Source organism: Euprymna scolopes, chromosome 12 (assembly GCF_053919585.1).
Source record: "Euprymna scolopes isolate OS-2025 chromosome 12, ASM5391958v1, whole genome shotgun sequence".
In the NCBI taxonomy this organism is placed as follows: Eukaryota; Metazoa; Mollusca; class Cephalopoda; order Sepiida; family Sepiolidae; genus Euprymna; species Euprymna scolopes.
In genome coordinates, this window is record NC_136493.1 from 87,808,109 (window position 1) to 87,825,754 (window position 17,646).

At 32.8% G+C, this 17,646-nt stretch overlaps 1 protein-coding gene across 6 annotated transcripts in view; it reads left to right on the forward strand.

Moving 5' to 3' along the window:
* LOC145291402 (uncharacterized) overlaps positions 1 to 17,646 on the forward strand; it is a 66,520-nt gene that overhangs the window by 10,474 nt on the left and 38,400 nt on the right. For all 6 annotated transcript variants that reach the window (XM_080137203.1, XM_080137208.1, XM_080137207.1 and 3 more), the window contains 4 exons: positions 2,782 to 2,892; positions 7,840 to 7,933; positions 9,725 to 9,761; positions 13,037 to 13,185. In XM_080137203.1, coding sequence (XP_079993329.1) covers positions 2,782 to 2,892; positions 7,840 to 7,933; positions 9,725 to 9,761; positions 13,037 to 13,185 — 391 coding nt within the window. The remainder of the gene's footprint in view (positions 1 to 2,781; positions 2,893 to 7,839; positions 7,934 to 9,724; positions 9,762 to 13,036; positions 13,186 to 17,646) is intronic.

Consider the following 17,646-nt stretch of genomic DNA (forward strand, 5'->3'; position numbering starts at 1 on the left):
TATGGTTAAAATAAAGAAATTAAACCATCATCATGTTGTTGTTGTTATTGGCTATAACTTGACAGCATTCACCCAAGATAGGTTGAGCCATCTACTCCCATAGAACACACAGCATCCCGGGACAAATGCAAACCATGCACAATGGCTCACAGTGGCCAAGATAATAATAGGCAACTAGTTCCAAGACCAACAGAGAACAACCATAGATCTGTGGACTGGAGGTTCTAAATGTGTGTTACCATGTCTTCAGCTGACCTCCTAGATGTCTTCACCAATCTTGGAGTGGTTCTGAAGGTATTGCTTTGCAAATGAACTCTCCAGTCTTCCAGCATGGCCAAACTAACAAAGTCTCCTCTTTAAAAGGGGCTTTGTTAAAGGGGGATGATCCTGCATGGCATCTAGATTTAACTCCTTCTATGAACCTAGTGTTGCTGTTGCAAGATCTTTGCAACTTAAGCAAGTGGTGTCAACAAAGAAAAACATTCTGATGATGCCACCATCGGTGAGCAAGGCAAGACAGTATATATATATATATATATATATATATATATATATATATATATATATATATATATATATATATATTAAGTAAAGTGATTTTCAATTTAAAAATTTTAAAAAAATTTTTTAAATTTAAAAATCAAATTTTAATTAAATTAAAAATCAGTTTCATAAGAAGGAACAACAACAAAGTCAATTATCTGTACGTTAGACCAATTACCTCCCTTAGACCCGTAAATCAAATAATAAATAAAGTCAATAATACATGACAATTATCTCCCCTTAAAAACTTGCAAAATAAATACTCTCTCTATATATATTAACTGTAGCGTCTTTAAATCAAAATACGCTAACGGAAACAATTTACTGCACGAGCGTCACCCTTTTAAAATTCATCATTCAATAAAATAAAAAGCTATAGCAAATATCTAAATGACTACTTTAAACACAGTTCCTGATTTCAAAAAAAGAAAAACTAAAAGGTAACTATCTCTATATATTTTTAAATCAAATTTATTATGTAAATTCAAAAATATATATTTTTTCTACTCATTTCTATCTATAACCTATATTAATTTTCTTATAAATTTTAAATCCAAACCTTTTATTTCAATTTTTTCAGATTCATCTGCCTTACTTTTAATGCTAGGTTTATTTATGGTGTCTTTTAAATTCAATAAAAATCCTCCTAAATTTGCTGATGAGGAGACCGTGCTTACCAAAAAAACTATATATAATTGTTCTACATAACTTCATGTATACCACAAATAAAAAGCACGGATTTCCGAAACGATCGTACAGATAATTAACTTTGTTGTTGTTCCTTCTTATGAAACTGATTTTTAATTTAATTAAAATTTGATTTTTAAATTTAAAAAATTTTTTTTTAATTTTTAAATTGAAAATCACTTTACTTAATATTGAATTAGCTCTAGGACATTTAACTATCGAGCTTATTATATATCTAAATTACAACGAGCATTTCCTGTATTTTAATTAAACTAGTAATTTCACTGTTACATTAAAATACACTTAGCTCTTTAGACTATTATTCTAATCTCCTTTAAATATATATATATATATATATATAGATAGATAGATAGATAGATAGATAGATAGATATATAGATGTTATTTGTTTTTGTTTTTGCGATATGGTTTGAATGAATTTAATTATTTACGAAAGTGCATTTTTACCTAAATGCAAGTTGGGAATAATTTTCCCTTTAACCAATTTGGTACCCCCATATGGAGAGCGGCATATATATTGTTTTTAAAATATAATTATCCACTGAGTGGCTGAATCTAGTGCTACATTCAGCCACTCTGATGAGTCGTAGATGACGAAACACGTGTCAGTCGATAATTATATTTTAAAAACAATATATATATATATATATATATATGCAACGCTCACTGTTTGTTTATAAACAAACAGTTAGAGCACTGTAAAAGTGGTGGACAAATGTTTGTTTAAATAGACATTCGGCAAGATAATTTACAGGCGCCGCTCCTGTGGGTCGATTGGTAGAACTGCTGAATGGCTCTAGGTTCAATTCTCAGCTTGGGGGAGGTGCTAGTCTAGCGGCACTGATGAGTTATGATACAACGAAACAGGACTGTATGTCGATGACTTCAAATATATATATATATATATATATATATATATATAACAATAAGATGAGAAAAAAGACAAGGCACAATAGGTCAATGAGAGAGACAAAAATGAAAGTAAAAATAACTCCCAGCAATGTTCGGTGGATGCAGATGATTCTTCATGTACTACACAGCTCAAAGCGGTACCCACCCCAGGCAACTTGAACCGGCTTCCTCTGTAGGTGGAAGTTTCATGGGAATATCAAATTCCTAAGCGGTCCTCAGTTGCATGCACAGCTATCTCAAGTGAGATAACAATGCTAGGTTTTTGCAGTTCTTGCCGGAAGGTGTTGATGACCTGCATACAGCGCCTGGTACTCACAAATCGTCACCGATTTGACATGATTCAACGTTACTTAACTTTGGTGATTTAACAAGAACCGATGTGTCAACATGAATATGCTGTATATATAATATAATATAATAATGCACGACAACTTGATATGTTTGTCAAGTTTATATGATGGAAATACTTGACATTTGTAGCTGTTAAGAACAAAAAGGGAGGAAGAGAGTTTTCACATCATCCAGCCCCGTGCATGAAAACCATTAAAATATCAAAGTTTATGATTATATGATGCATCAGTTTAATGGTTAATTTGTTTTTGGTTTTTGTCTTTGACAGGAGTTTTGCAACGATGGGCAACGGTTTTCTCGATGGAATCGACTCGCACAAAATGGAAGAAACTCTGCAACTGTGGAAACAGACATTGGAAAGAGAACGGAAAGAAAGAAAGTGAGCAGTCATCATTTTCCATGGATTTACAAGGAAACATTGATGGGAGTGGGGGTCAGCATAGTGGTAATTTTTTTAGTAATCCAAACCAGACAATTTTTTGTTTTTACTCCTTGTCACTGACTTAGAGAGTCAGAGACAGGAGTCGACAAATTTTGAAGAAGTCAGATTTGTTCCTTTTTCTTTTCTTTTCTTTTTTTTACCGAATCGGAAGTCAGACTTCTCTCCATATTTCAGGTGAGGAATTAGGTTCTAAGTTAGGAACTGTACGAGTCAGACTCCCACTTCACTATTTATTTGTGTCTCCATAAAAGAAAAGTTAGACATAAGGTCAGTTTTTAATTTAATTCACCTCAGATTGCATTGAACCGGATGCAACATAAGGACATCATTACAAAACACAAAATGAAACACCACTTGACATATCAAGTGGTGAAATAATACACACGATGCCATAAACACATCACATGGTGAAATAATACACACGATGCCATAAACACATCACATGGTGAAACATTACACACGATGCCATAAACACATCACATGGTGAAATAATACACACGATGCCATAAACACATCACATGGTGAAATAATATACACATGATGCCATAAACACATCACATGATGAAATAATACATACGATGCCATAAACACATCACATGGTGAAATAATACACACGATGCCATAAACACATCACATTGGTGAAATAATACACACGATGCCATAAACACCTTACATGGTGAAATAATAGACACGATGCCATAAACACCTTACATGGTGAAATAATACACACGATGCCATAAACGCATCACATGGTTAAATAATACACACGATGCCATAAACACATCACATGGTGAAATAATACACACGATGCCATAAACACATCACATGGTGAAATAATACACACGATGCCATAAACACATCACATGGTGAAATAATACACACGATGCCATAAACGCATCATATGGTGAAATAATACACACGATGCCATAAAAACATCACATGATTAAATTATACGCAGGATGCCATAAACACCTTACATGGTGAAATAATACACACGATGCCATAAACACATCACATGGTGAAATAATACACACGATGCCATAAACACATCACATGGTGAAATAATACACACGATGCCATAAACGCATCACATGGTGAAATAATACACACATTGCCATAAACACCTTACATGGTGAAATAATACACACGATGCCATAAACACATCACATTGGTGAAATAATATACACGATACCATAAACACATCATATGGTGAAATAATACACACGATGCCATAAACACATCACATGGTGAAATAATATACACGATACCATAAACACATCACATGGTGAAATAATACACACGATGCCATAAACACATCACATGGTGAAATAATACACACGTTGCCATAAACACATCACATTGGTGAAATAATATACACGATACCATAAACCCATCATATGGTGAAATAATACACACGATGCCATAAACACATCACATTGGTGAAATAATACACAAGATACCATAAACAGATCATATGGTGAAATAATACACACGATGCCATAAACACATCACATTGGTGAAATAATATACACGATACCATAAACACATCATATGGTGAAATAATACACACGATGCCATAAACACATCACATGGTGAAATAATATACACGATACCATAAACACATCAAATGGTGAAATAATACACACGATGCCATAAAAACATCACATGGTGAAATAATACACACGATGCCATAAACACCTTACATGGTGAAATAATACACACGATGCCATAAACACATCAGGTGGTGAAATAATACACACGATGCCATAAACACATCACGGTGAAATAATACACACGATGCCGTAAACACATGACATGGTGAAATAATACACACGTTGCCATAAACACATAACATGGTGAAATAATACACACGATGCCATAAACACATCACATGGTGAAATAATACACACGATGCCATAAACACATCAGGTGGTGAAATAATACACACGATGCCATAAACACATCACAGGGTGAAATAATACACACGTTGCCATAAACACATCACATGGTGAAATAATACACACGATGCCATAAACACATCACATGGTGAAATAATACACACGATGCCATAAACACATCACATGGTGAAATAATACACACGTTGCCATAAACACATCACATTGGTGAAATAATATACACGATACCATAAACACATCATATGGTGAAATAATACACACGATGCCATAAACACATCACATGGTGAAATTATACACACGATGCCATAAACACCTTACATGGTGAAATAATACACACGATGCCATAAACACATTACATGGTGTAATAATATACACGATGCCATAAACACATCACATGGTGAAATAATACACACAATGCCATAAACACATCACATAGTGAAATAATACACACGATACTATAAACACATCACATGGTGAAATAATACACACGATGCCATAAACACATCACATGGTGAAATAATACACACGTTGCCATAAACACATCACATTGGTGAAATAATAAACACAATGCCATAAACACATCAAATGATGAAATAATAAACACAATGCCATAAACACATCATATGATGAAATAATAAACACGATGCCATAAACACATCACATGGTGAAATAATACACACGATGCCATAAACAATTCATTCACATAATTAATAAAAGCTATGAAATATAAGCATCAAACAAAAGCTTACTGCTTTGTTCTATCCTTGTAATCTTGCATCGCTGGGCTTTTTTTACAAGTACTTTTATGGAATTTGCTCTGATGAGCTGATGTACATAAAACTGACTAACATGACAAGCAGCAAAATCCCACCCATTTACTGTCGATATCCATAGATGTCAGATAGCTTTCTGATCTAATAGTTTTTTCCCTCAGACTGCTAGACTTTGGAATTACCTTTCCCGTTTCCTGCTCTCCTGACTGTACTAACAAACATGTAAAAGTATAAATGTAATGTGGACAAACATCTCATTGCTCAACTGTTTACAGTCCCCTGTTAGACACGATCCCAAATAGTAGTCAGTTGCATTCCAACTGACAATGTGCTTTGTTTTAGTCGAAAAAAATGTTAAAAAGAATTAATTGATTATATGTGTTTGTATCAATGTCTACAATTGTAATTTCAGAGTTTTCAACCTTTTATACTGACCATTAAGTTTATTCTACTCTTCTTTATTTATATCCTCTGATGGGAAAAGTATAAATTTTCGAAACTCCATGGATTAAAGAAAAACTTCTGCTATATTCCCTGTCTTTGAACTTTTGATGATTCAATAAATGATGTCAATTTATCTGTCATCATTTAATTTTTTCTTCAGTTCGTCTGTCTAAAATATTGAGTATCCCTTCTTCGGCATTTACTTAGATAATGCTCGATACATGAGTAGAGCTAAGTATAACCTGACGAATCTTTACAAGGATGAAATGCGGAAAATTTTGTGTAACTTAATTGCCATATATATTTTTTAAATTACTATATATATATTAAATGGGGAGTAAATGAAATTAATAAATTAATATGATTTACATATGTTCAAAGAAATAAAGACATTAACAAATTAGAATGGTGTACGATCGTTTCAGAGACGATATTAAGTCTATTTAAATACAGTTTTCTAATCAGCACAAGGAAGGGGTGACTCAAAATTAACGATTAATAGCATCAAGAGGATTAGGGTTTCACATCGAATTGATGGATAACATACTTTTTGAATCACAATAATATAAAAGAATTCTCAATGAATACAATCAAGAGTGTTCTGAAACATCGTTAACTCACATTATTCACCCTTCGTTGATCTCATGTGCTGACTTCAGATCATTATTTCTTTATCTCTCTCTCTCTCTCTCTCTCTCTCTCTATATATATATATATATATATATATATATATATATATATATATGTGTGTGTGTGTGTGTGTGTGTGTGTGTCTGTGTGTATTTCCCTACGCAATAACTCTGTCAATTTTCAGTCTACAGACTCGAAATTTGATATACAGAGTAATGAGATTTGGCAAAATCTTTGTATCCGTTTTCGGCCAGAAATTTGTCTGTTAAGGAGTCAAAGTTCAACGATTTGACCTTTGAGAACTCTAACAAACTCCTCCGCCAATTTTGGGTATAAACAATTGAAATTTTAGATTTAGGTTCCTTGGACATGGATCTAATTTAATAACTTGATTTCAGTCCAAAACAATAAATGTTAAGGGGTCATAATAGGAGTCAAAGTTAACAAAATTGACCGCTTTATTTATTTATTTTATCTTTTTTTTTGCTCGGCATACACCTCTAAACACCCAGGCAACGCCGGGCTGAAATGCTAGTATATATATATATATATATATATATATATATATATATATATATATATATATATATATATATTCGAAATTCTATGAATTAAGGAAAAACCTAAAAAAAAAAAATGAAAGTCTAAGACAAAAAATAAAAATGATTTTATCATTTAATAAAATTTTCCTTGGCATTTTCTGGTTTTCCAATGATTTTAATTTATCTAGAAAATGTCTTCTAAGATGTGACAAGTCTCCTATTTAAAATTCACACCAACCAGTGTAATGTGCATATCAATTCAGACTGACTGCCGTCGTCAATAAAAACAGACGTTTTTCTTCACTCCACGTGGATTTTATCCCCAAAGACTATAATATCTAAAATGAAGAAAAAAAAAAAAAGAAAAAAACACTAAAAGAAACAGTTTTCTTTGATAAGGATGTGTTAATACCGAAAGTCTCAGGCAGAAAATAAAAGATTTTATAATTTAATAAAATTAAATTTTCCTTAGCATTTTCCGGTTTTCAAATAATTTTAATTTACTTATGATATGTCTTCTAAGATGTGACAACAAGCCTCATATATATATATACACACACACTAATTCGTATTTTGCAGAAACCGTGGCGGGCAGGTGTGGAAGTCTGGCCAAACAGGCAAACTAGCAACTTATGCCAACACAATTCTACAGTCAAAACTTTCCAACAAAAAGGTATATATAAAAAAACGATTCATTTTTTTTTCTAAGTGCAATATTACAAACGTAAGCATGTTGATATTTTATAAATTGATTGCATCTTTTATATTTAATGCATATTTGTAATTGTTTGCATTGTTTAGTTGTAAGGTTTATGAAAATATTTTGATTATAATATTAACATTGGTTAGAAGTTGTTGATGATTGATGATAATCACTCTTCGACGTCAATTTAGCTGATAATAACATTCACCAAAACGATTTAAGTAGTAATAATGCAAGGCAATAATGAAAAAGAAACTTGAATACCTACTAGATTCTATCCTCATACAATGGTTTGTCAGGACAACCTGGCATGAGGATACTTTTCCCTACAAGTAAACATTGACTAAATATTCAAAATCACATTTCGTATTCACAGCCCAAATAAGATCTCTTCTGTATGACTAACCAACACTGGCTTCTATGAGGAATGGTGCACCTTCTCCAAGTGATGTTACCTCAAGTAACAGCATAAAGCTGGATACTCAACCAGACTAGGTGAATCTTTGTCCTGGAATCTAGTAAGACCAAGAGACCACAAAAAAGATATACTATATTTAAATGGTCAGTTTAAACTACAAGAGAGATATACTATATTTAAATTGTCAATTTTTTAAATAAAATTACTAAACCTATGTACTTAAAACTCTAAATGTCCTGAAACTACTACAAAACTCCACTTTTTTCCCCTTCTCCCCTAAACCCAACTCCAATTCTAAAACATACCCAATAGAATCCATAATTGATTCCCTACTCAAAGGGATGTTATATAAGCGATATTGGACGCATCTGTTCACCCATGTGAACTGGACGCATCTTAGCTCTTTCTGCCCAAGAAAGGAAGATTGTTGACTTCTTAATCCAGTTCTGACCTTGAGACATATGCAAGTCACTGTTCAAAACACAGCAAACCTTTTTTAACACACTCACTTTTATTTCCTTTTCCTTTTCTTCTTTCCCCCCCACCCCACCTCATCTCTTGCTCTGTCTTATATTTATAACTTTATAAAATTTTAACTTAATTTATATATAGATATTTTTTCTTTTTTTTAATCTTTTTTTCTCTGGTGTCTTTTCCCCCACTTCCTCTCTTTCCCCTTTTTTCCCTCCTCCCCTCTCTATCTCTTACTTCTCTTTTAATATCCATATATAAAGCAATATCTTTCCTTTTTATTTTAAGTTTAAATCATCTGATGATATAGGCGGATAATCTTTATCCCGTTTATTGCAACAACTTGTAATGAATTAAGTTAATACAGTCGAGGCTGAAATAATAAAAAGCATAGACCTTCTTAGAACTGCACGCCTGTGGAACTCTGTTCCGTCTGCCTGCTTCCCTCCGGACTACAACTTGGATGTCTTCAAGTCTAATGTTAACAAATTCCTAATGAACCGCCCCCTTAAGTAAACACTCCATCAAATCTCCACACTAACGTAATGTACTTGCAATAACCCTTATCCCTGAGTGGCTTCCGGGCCTTGATAAGTGGTGATCACTGTGTAAAAAAAAAAAAAAAGCATATATATATATATATATATATATATATATATACTTTGGGGTAATTGCGCCAACTAGTTAAAAGTGCTCTTTTGGCAACCGTGCATATAAAGAGCACATTTTTAGTTGCCGCAATTACTTCCATTTTTGGCACAATTATCCCAAAGTACGATATGTGTGTGTGTGTGAAAGAAAGAAAGAGGGAGTTGCAATAAATTTGGTTGTTGTTTTAAATGTGTTAAATTATTCTTTTTGATTTGATTTAGATTGGCAAAGTGAAAATGCTGACAGATGAAAAACTCAGTAAGTGATCGATCAGAGATTGTTTTGGATTCTTCTTTCACAATGAGAGCGCAACGAATAAAAGTCGACTTGCATGATGTAAACCCCTAAAATCAACAAAATATGAGGGACATTCTAAAAGTAATACCTTCTATTTTTTATTTCGTCCAAATGGATCAGAGGGGGGTTGCAAATTGCATTGTTATGATGACTGAACTTATGCATTTATGACCTGAAAGTTTCATCTCTCTGTTGCAGATATTGACAGTGTGAGACTCTAAGAAAACGTCACCTGACATAGACGTGCATCAGAAATAGAGATTCATCAATGAACTCCTCCATGCAGAAAAAATTGAACCGATCAGCATTTGCCAGCGCCTGTTGAACGTTTACAAAGCCGATGCAGTTGATATCAGTTCAGTTAGGAAATGGGTTCGTTGATTTCAGAGTAGCGAGAGAAATGTGAGTGAGCTTTTACAATCGAGACATCAAAAGAGGCTGGCAAAAGTGGATTGAAAATGGTGGTGACTATGTAGGAGCCAGGTATGTCCTAAAATAAAATACTGTTGCCACATCTGGGTGGCAGTCCTATGCTGTCTTGATAAAGTTCAAAACTGGCTTCGAAACCTAGTAGGTAATGCCCTTTTTTCTTCCCTTCAGCCTCTTTCCCACGGGAGAGGCGTTGCTAGCCTGTCTCTGCTCTATCATTATTTTTATGGCAAGTGCTCGACTAAACTCGAATCTATGGTCCCCCTTTGCCAAACTTTCACAAAACACACTCGACTACCTACAACCGCTACATATAATTACTCCCACTCTGTATCTGTGCCTAAATCTAAACGCAGATTCCATGAAAAAAGCTTTTTTCCCAGAACTACCTGCTTGTGGAACACTGATCCACTGACCTGCTTCCCGGATGAATACAATATAGTAGCTTTCAAATCCACTGTAAACAAGTTCTTGCTGAACTGTTCTTTTAAATAATCAAATTCTACCCAATTTACACCATTAACGACTACTACATTACCACTTTACATTCATTAACGCTTATCCTCGAGTGGCCTTCGGGCCTTAATAAGTGGTGACTCCCAAGTAAAAAAAAAAAATTTCAAATCAAATAGGCAAAAAATAGAAAATTGCAACAAGACATGAAGATATTTACATTCACAAAGAAAATGTTTATCCAATTTTAAATCTGGACTAAGCAGCATTTTCATAACTGCTGTAGACAGGTTGTTTCACAGAGCTGAAACACAGACAGAGAATGCTGTTTTTTGTTTCTGTTGAAATAAAATCGATGGTGGTAAATATTTTGCAGATGGCTGACACTGCAAAATGGTGGATTTAACTTCCCATTGATGCTGTTGTACGCTCAAATCAAATATTTGTCAACTAATTTTGCAAGAAATATCATTACATTATTATTTATACTCACTAAAAGTTTTCACACGTCATCATCACTAGTAATTATCATATCAAGAGGGATACCCAGACCAAATTGACTCTTTCTCTCCACAGGTCTCTTTCTTCCATGGCCTTAGGAAGATCTCTAAGTTGTAAGCCAATGTCTTCGGTCAATAATTTTGTGTACGTTTTGACAGGTCTTCTTACTTTAGCAATTCCATGTTAAGGATCCTACAGTATCATAATAATTAATAGCCAGTGGTCTTCCCTGGTATCTGGATGACACAAGTCTCTCCAGGTTTCTAGTACTTTCCACTTCTTTCGATAACTATTGCAAAAGACTTTGCATTATCACAACAGCTGTTTACCGTTGATTTCTTGCTGACAAAAACCATTGGTTTTTACTGGAATTTGGGTGGCAATAAGCCTCCCTAAAGTCCCACTATTCTTCATACTCATCCAGTGGAGGTCTGGTTAGTGATCTCCCTCCTCAGTATTTCCACCTTAAATAAGATTTCTTGCAGTTTAAGTTATTTATTATTATTATTAGTAGTAGTAGTAGTAGCAGTAGCAGTAGTAATGCTGTTATTAACTATTATTCTTAACATGTTTCCTCGAAAATAACTGCTAAAATAGCCGAAAATGGTAGGACAAATGTACATAAAACAGTGAAACATCAGTTGTTAATTTTTTTATTCCATTATATAGAAAATATCAATAATTGTAAGAGAACATAAAAAATTAATGAAAAGAAAACTAAAGAGTTCCTTCTTGTCAGTTTTATGCAACAAAACATGTCTTAGATGATGTTTGCTACCTAAATACTTTCAATCAAAATAAAGTACTTTTACTTGGGTCCCTCTTATTTAAAGGGGTATTTCATTTTTGCAATAAGATAGAGATGAGTCTGCTGGGAGTTACAAGTATTTTTAATTCCTTTACCGCTAGTTCAAACATAAATAGATTAGCACAGAGCCTCTATGCTCATGGGATCCCCTCGGGGGTGAGGCAAAGATCGCGTCAGATTTTGCATTATGCCTTCACTGCTTGGTGTTTCAATTGCATTATCTTTAGTGTTGATGCATGACAAGTTTAGAAACCCAAATTAATTACCAGAACAAAAAAGGAATTTATTCTTAAGATGCGTCCATTCAATCTATGCGTTTATTGATGAAAATGTTATTTCAAACTTGTGACAGACCAACAGACACGCTATTTCAAACTTATGACAATCCAACACACGCGTTATTTCAAACTTGTGACAAGCTATTATAAAGAAGCATGGATGCAACTTAAATGTTATTTTATACTCAAGCGATTGACCAAAGAAAACCATTTCAAACTGAAGTGAAGCAGACGAAAGACTGCTTATTCAAACTTTGAGGGTGACAGACAAAAGACAATGCTATTTCAAATTTATCATAACAAACAAAAGACAATGCTATTTCAAATTTATCATAACAAACAAAAGACAATGCTATTTCAAATTTATCATGAGAGACGAAAGACAATGCTATTTAATTTATCATGACAGATGAATGACAATGCTATTTCAAATTTATCATGACTGACGAAAGACAATGCTATTTCAAATTTATCATGACAGACGAAAGACAATGCTATTTCAAATTTATCATGACTGACGAAAGACAATGCTATTTCAAATTTATCATGACAAACAAAAGACAATGCTATTTCAAATTTATCATGATAAACAAAAGACAATGCTATTTCAAATTTAAGTATGACAGACGAAAGATAATGCCTATTTAAACATAAGGAGGATAGACTGATTGACTCTCTCTTATTAAGATGTCTAACCGCATCTAAAAATTGCCTTTTTTTTTCCAAACTTTTGATTCTTATAATTAATGTCTTTTCCAATTTTGCAGATCTCCCAAATCGAAACGAGTTTTCATCTTTATCCAAAAAGCTAAGCGACATATCTAATCATTCAACCGGAACTTTTAAGAGCAACAGCAGCAGCAGCAAAAGTCATGGAAAACTTTGTGGTCAATGTGAATCAAATGGAGCAGCCTTGGTAAGTCAGTTTTTTTATTATTATCATTAAACGTTTTCATTAATATTTATGAGTATTCATTGCATTTGCCGACAACAAATTGATAAATATAATTAAACTACGATAATCATCTACAAATAAAATTGATCTATTATCAATTATTATACTAAGTATGAGCTTTTTTTTTTTTTTGTTTTTGTTTTTTTTTACAAGGGAGTCACCATTTATCAAGATCTGAAAGCCTTTTGGGGATAAAGGTCAATGAATGTAATGTGGTAGTGTAGTAATCGTTAATGGTGTAAGTTGGCAACAATTTGATTATTTAAGGAGATATTCAACAAGAACTTGTTTACATTAGACTTGACAGCTACCATACTGTAGTCAGCTGGGAAGCAGGCCAATGGAACTGTGTTCCACAGGCGTACAGTTCTAGGAAAGAAGATGCGTTTGTGGAATCTGAGTTTGAGATTTAGGCACAGATAGAGAGTGGGGGAAATTATTGATAGTGGTTGTAGCTAGTCGAGTGTTTTTTTGTGAAAGTTTGGCAAAGAGGGACTATAGATTGGAGTTCAGACGAGCACTTGTCATAAAAATAATGATAGAGCAGAGACAGGCTCGCGACATCTCTTCTGCGTGGGAAAGAGATGGCAGAGAAGGAAAAAGTGCATCACCTCCTAGGTTTGGAAGCTGGTTGTGAACTCTATCGAGGTAGACTAGGGTGCACCAAGCAGTCTCTGCCCAGATATAGTAACAGTACTCCATTTTAGGATGTACTTGGCTCTTATACAAATTGAGGATTGCATCGGCAGTGAGATAACTGCTGGAGCGGCAGAATGATCCAACCATTTTTCCAGCCATCTTGGCAACAGATTTGATGTACATGTTTCATTTTAGGTCGGTAGTGAAGGTCATTTTCAGAAGATTGTCAAGATATGGAGCTTCCCCGAGACGAGATCCATTCATTTCGATTGGGGCATGATGGGGGTCAGAGTGATTATGGTGAAAGGAGGGAAGTTTGGTTTTAGCTGTATTAAAATTAATGAGCCACCTTTTCCTCCATTGTACCACGTGCTCGAGATCAGAAGAGGGAGAATCAGAAAGATCTTGGTCATTGCTGGCCTTTGGAATTAATCAACATTCTTTTCCTTAAGGTTTTTATCCTATGTATTTTAATCATACAAAATACATGTTAAAATATTCCTTGGTTTTAGGATTGTGTTATGTTTTTTTTTTTATCTGTTTTGATTGTTAGAATTAGTCATAATTTCTTATTTGCTCATTAAGTTACTACTCTATTGTTAAGTTCCTGTCTGCTACTCTCACCCTCTTTCACTGGATGCCGTTTGACCCCTCCCCACTTTTATTTTATATAGTCTCTCTTTCTTTCTTTCTCTCTCTCTCTCTCTCTCTCTCTCTCTCTCTCTCTCTCTCTCTCTCTCAGCAATCTGAAGTTATAAAACCAACTCAAAAAAGCAAAAGATTAGAATAGTCCATTATAAATAATAGGAAATATCACCACAAGTGTCTATAATATTTAACTCATAGCTGGGAAGATAAAGGGAGGAGGGAATAGAAAGACTAATTTTGGCGTTTGTCTTTTTATTTTTTTAATGTAACTGGGTTTGCAAACTCACTTTTTTTCTTGTCTCAAATAGTCTGAACCAAGCTCAGTGGGTAATGTTAGTATGACGAGTTCGTTAATAATTCACCTTATAAAATGATTATGAGGTATTAAGCTTCCTCCCACCATCAAAGAATGGTGGTGCTTCTTCGTTAATCAAGCAAAATCCGAAAATCGAAAAATTGAATTTCAAGCAAAACCAATGATATCTACTTAATTGTCATGTCACAGTAATGAAGATATTAAAAAATTGTGTAAAAATGATCAAGTAGAAAATTAATTATTAATGAAAATAGTTTTTGAAGACAATTAGCAAAAAAAAAAAAAAAATTGAAAAAGAAACTAATGAGTTCGAATCGTAACAAGGGGAGTAATCATTTTCTGACACCTTTGAAAATTTTAGGTCAGTTTAGCAAAACTCAAGTTTTGTTAATTGTTTTTAGAAAATGCTTTCTATTAATAAGTTGGGTTAATTTCCTCCCTTATCGTTTTTCATAATTTTCAAAACATGACAATTAAGTTGATAATTTTCAAACATGACAATTAAGTTGATACCATTGGTTTTACTTGAAATTCTATATTTCAATTTAAAAATTTTGCTATTATAATGAAGAAGCACCGCTGTGCTGCAAGGCTGAAAGGTTTTGCTGGAGTGTTAAATGTTTTGGTTTCAATTCTAGCTGCTAACATTCGAGTCATTTTTTTTATTGCATCACTACTATATACTGGGTACAATATAATAATCAATAGAGGATTAGCTCTATAATAATAAATACAAAATAAATTAAAATATCATATTTAATCATATTTTATGACCAAACAACACCAAATGGCCTACTAGTATATATATATATATATATATATATATATATATATAGAGAGAGAGAGAGAGAGAGAGAGTGAGAGTGAGTGAGTGAGTGATCCTGTTGGTCTGTGTGCAGAATGGTTTCTACAAAACTCTACTCTCAATTTTTGGTCTACAGACTTGAAATTTGATATATAAGAGATTCGGACCTGTGAAACAAATTGGATTTGCTTTTAAGCCAGTAAAAATAGCTGTTAAGGGATCAAAATTAAAAACAAAATTAGAACTTGGCAGGCGTAAGTCGACTTAAAATACTCTTCTATGCATGTGCAAATATGCATTTACAGGTTTAAGAATGTTATTTTTTTTAAAAAGTTTTTGTATGTGTATGAACTTAGATTAAACAGTAACAAATAAAGCTGGAGAGCTATATGTTTTGGTTCCGATGGAACAAAATCATATATTTTTTGAAACTTTTGAAATCACTACTATATATTGGGTACAATATAATAATTAATAGAGAATTGGTTTTATAATAATAAATATGCATGAATTAAAATATTTTATTTAAATGAATTTGACAACCAAGCAGTGCTAGCACCCTGCTAGTATTAGATATTCTGATATAGTATTAGATATTCTAATATAGTATTAGATCTTAATAATTAACATTATTGCTAATAACTCTAACATTTGTTTCAAAAAAATATTTACAAAACGACCTCCAGCATCACCCACGGGAAATTGTATGTTCCTTTTGAGACGTTTTTCACTCTAACGTCTAATCACAGTCTATGCAGGAATCCATAAAAGATGTATTACCGTTGCTTTCGTCTCAGCAGAAAAAAGGCAGCATTCTCTATCTATGGCATTGCTCCCTGGAACAGACTATCAGAAATGTTCATAGCGGTGTCCTTTTATATTCAAGCTTAAAATTACTTTGAATAAATATTCATATTTTATCAAGATGTAAATATCTTTTTTTATGTTGAACTTTGTTCATTTTTAGCCAAATAAATTTGATTTAAAAATATTCATTATTAATTGATCACATGACAAACGTTTGAATAATTAATTTGTAATATAAACTGCAAACATATTTTGCGTCAGCTTATTAGCAAAGGAGAGTGAAGCGTGGACATTGGGTTGACTTCCTGCAGATTCTCATGCGTTTCCTATTTTGTCCTTTAGTCCTCACATTCCGTAAATGATGATTCTGACAAAGGAGGAAGAACTGCTTTTTTATGGCTCGGAATCTATTCTTCTAACACTCATTATAGGCTGTCTTTTTTTAACTTGATGTAGTATTTTTTTACTTTGATATAGTATTTTTTTACCTTGATATAGTATTTTTTTACCTTGATGTAGTATTTTTTTACCTTGATGTAGTATTTTTAACCTTGATGTAGTATTTTTAACTTGATGTAGTATTTTTAACTTGATGTAGTAATTTTTAACTTGGTGTAGTATTTTTTTAACCTTGATGTAGTATATTTTTACCTTGATGTAGTATTTATTAACCTTGATGTAGTATTTTTTAACCTTGATATAGTATTTTTTACCTTGATGTAGTATTTTTTACCTTGATATAGTATTTTTTTACTTTGATGTGGTATTTTTTACCTTGATGTAGTATTTTTTTACTTTGATGTAGTATTTTTTAACCTTGATGTAGTATTCTTTTACCTTGATGTAGTATTTTTTTACCTTGATGTAGTATTTTTTACCTTGATGTAGTATTTTTTAACCTTGATGCAGTATTTTTTTACTTTGATGTAGTATTTTTTTACTTTGATGTAGTATTTTTTTACTTTGATGTAGTATTTTTTTACCTTGATGTAGTATTTTTTAACCTTGATGTAGTATTTTTTTACTTTGATGTAGTATTTTTTTTACCTTGATGCAGTATTTTTATACCTAGATGTAGTATTTTTATACGTTGATGTAGTATTTTTATACCTAGATGTAGTATTTTTTTACCTTGATGTAGTACTTTTTTACTTTGATGTAGTATTTTTTTACCTTGATGTATTAATTTTTTACTTTGATGTAGTAT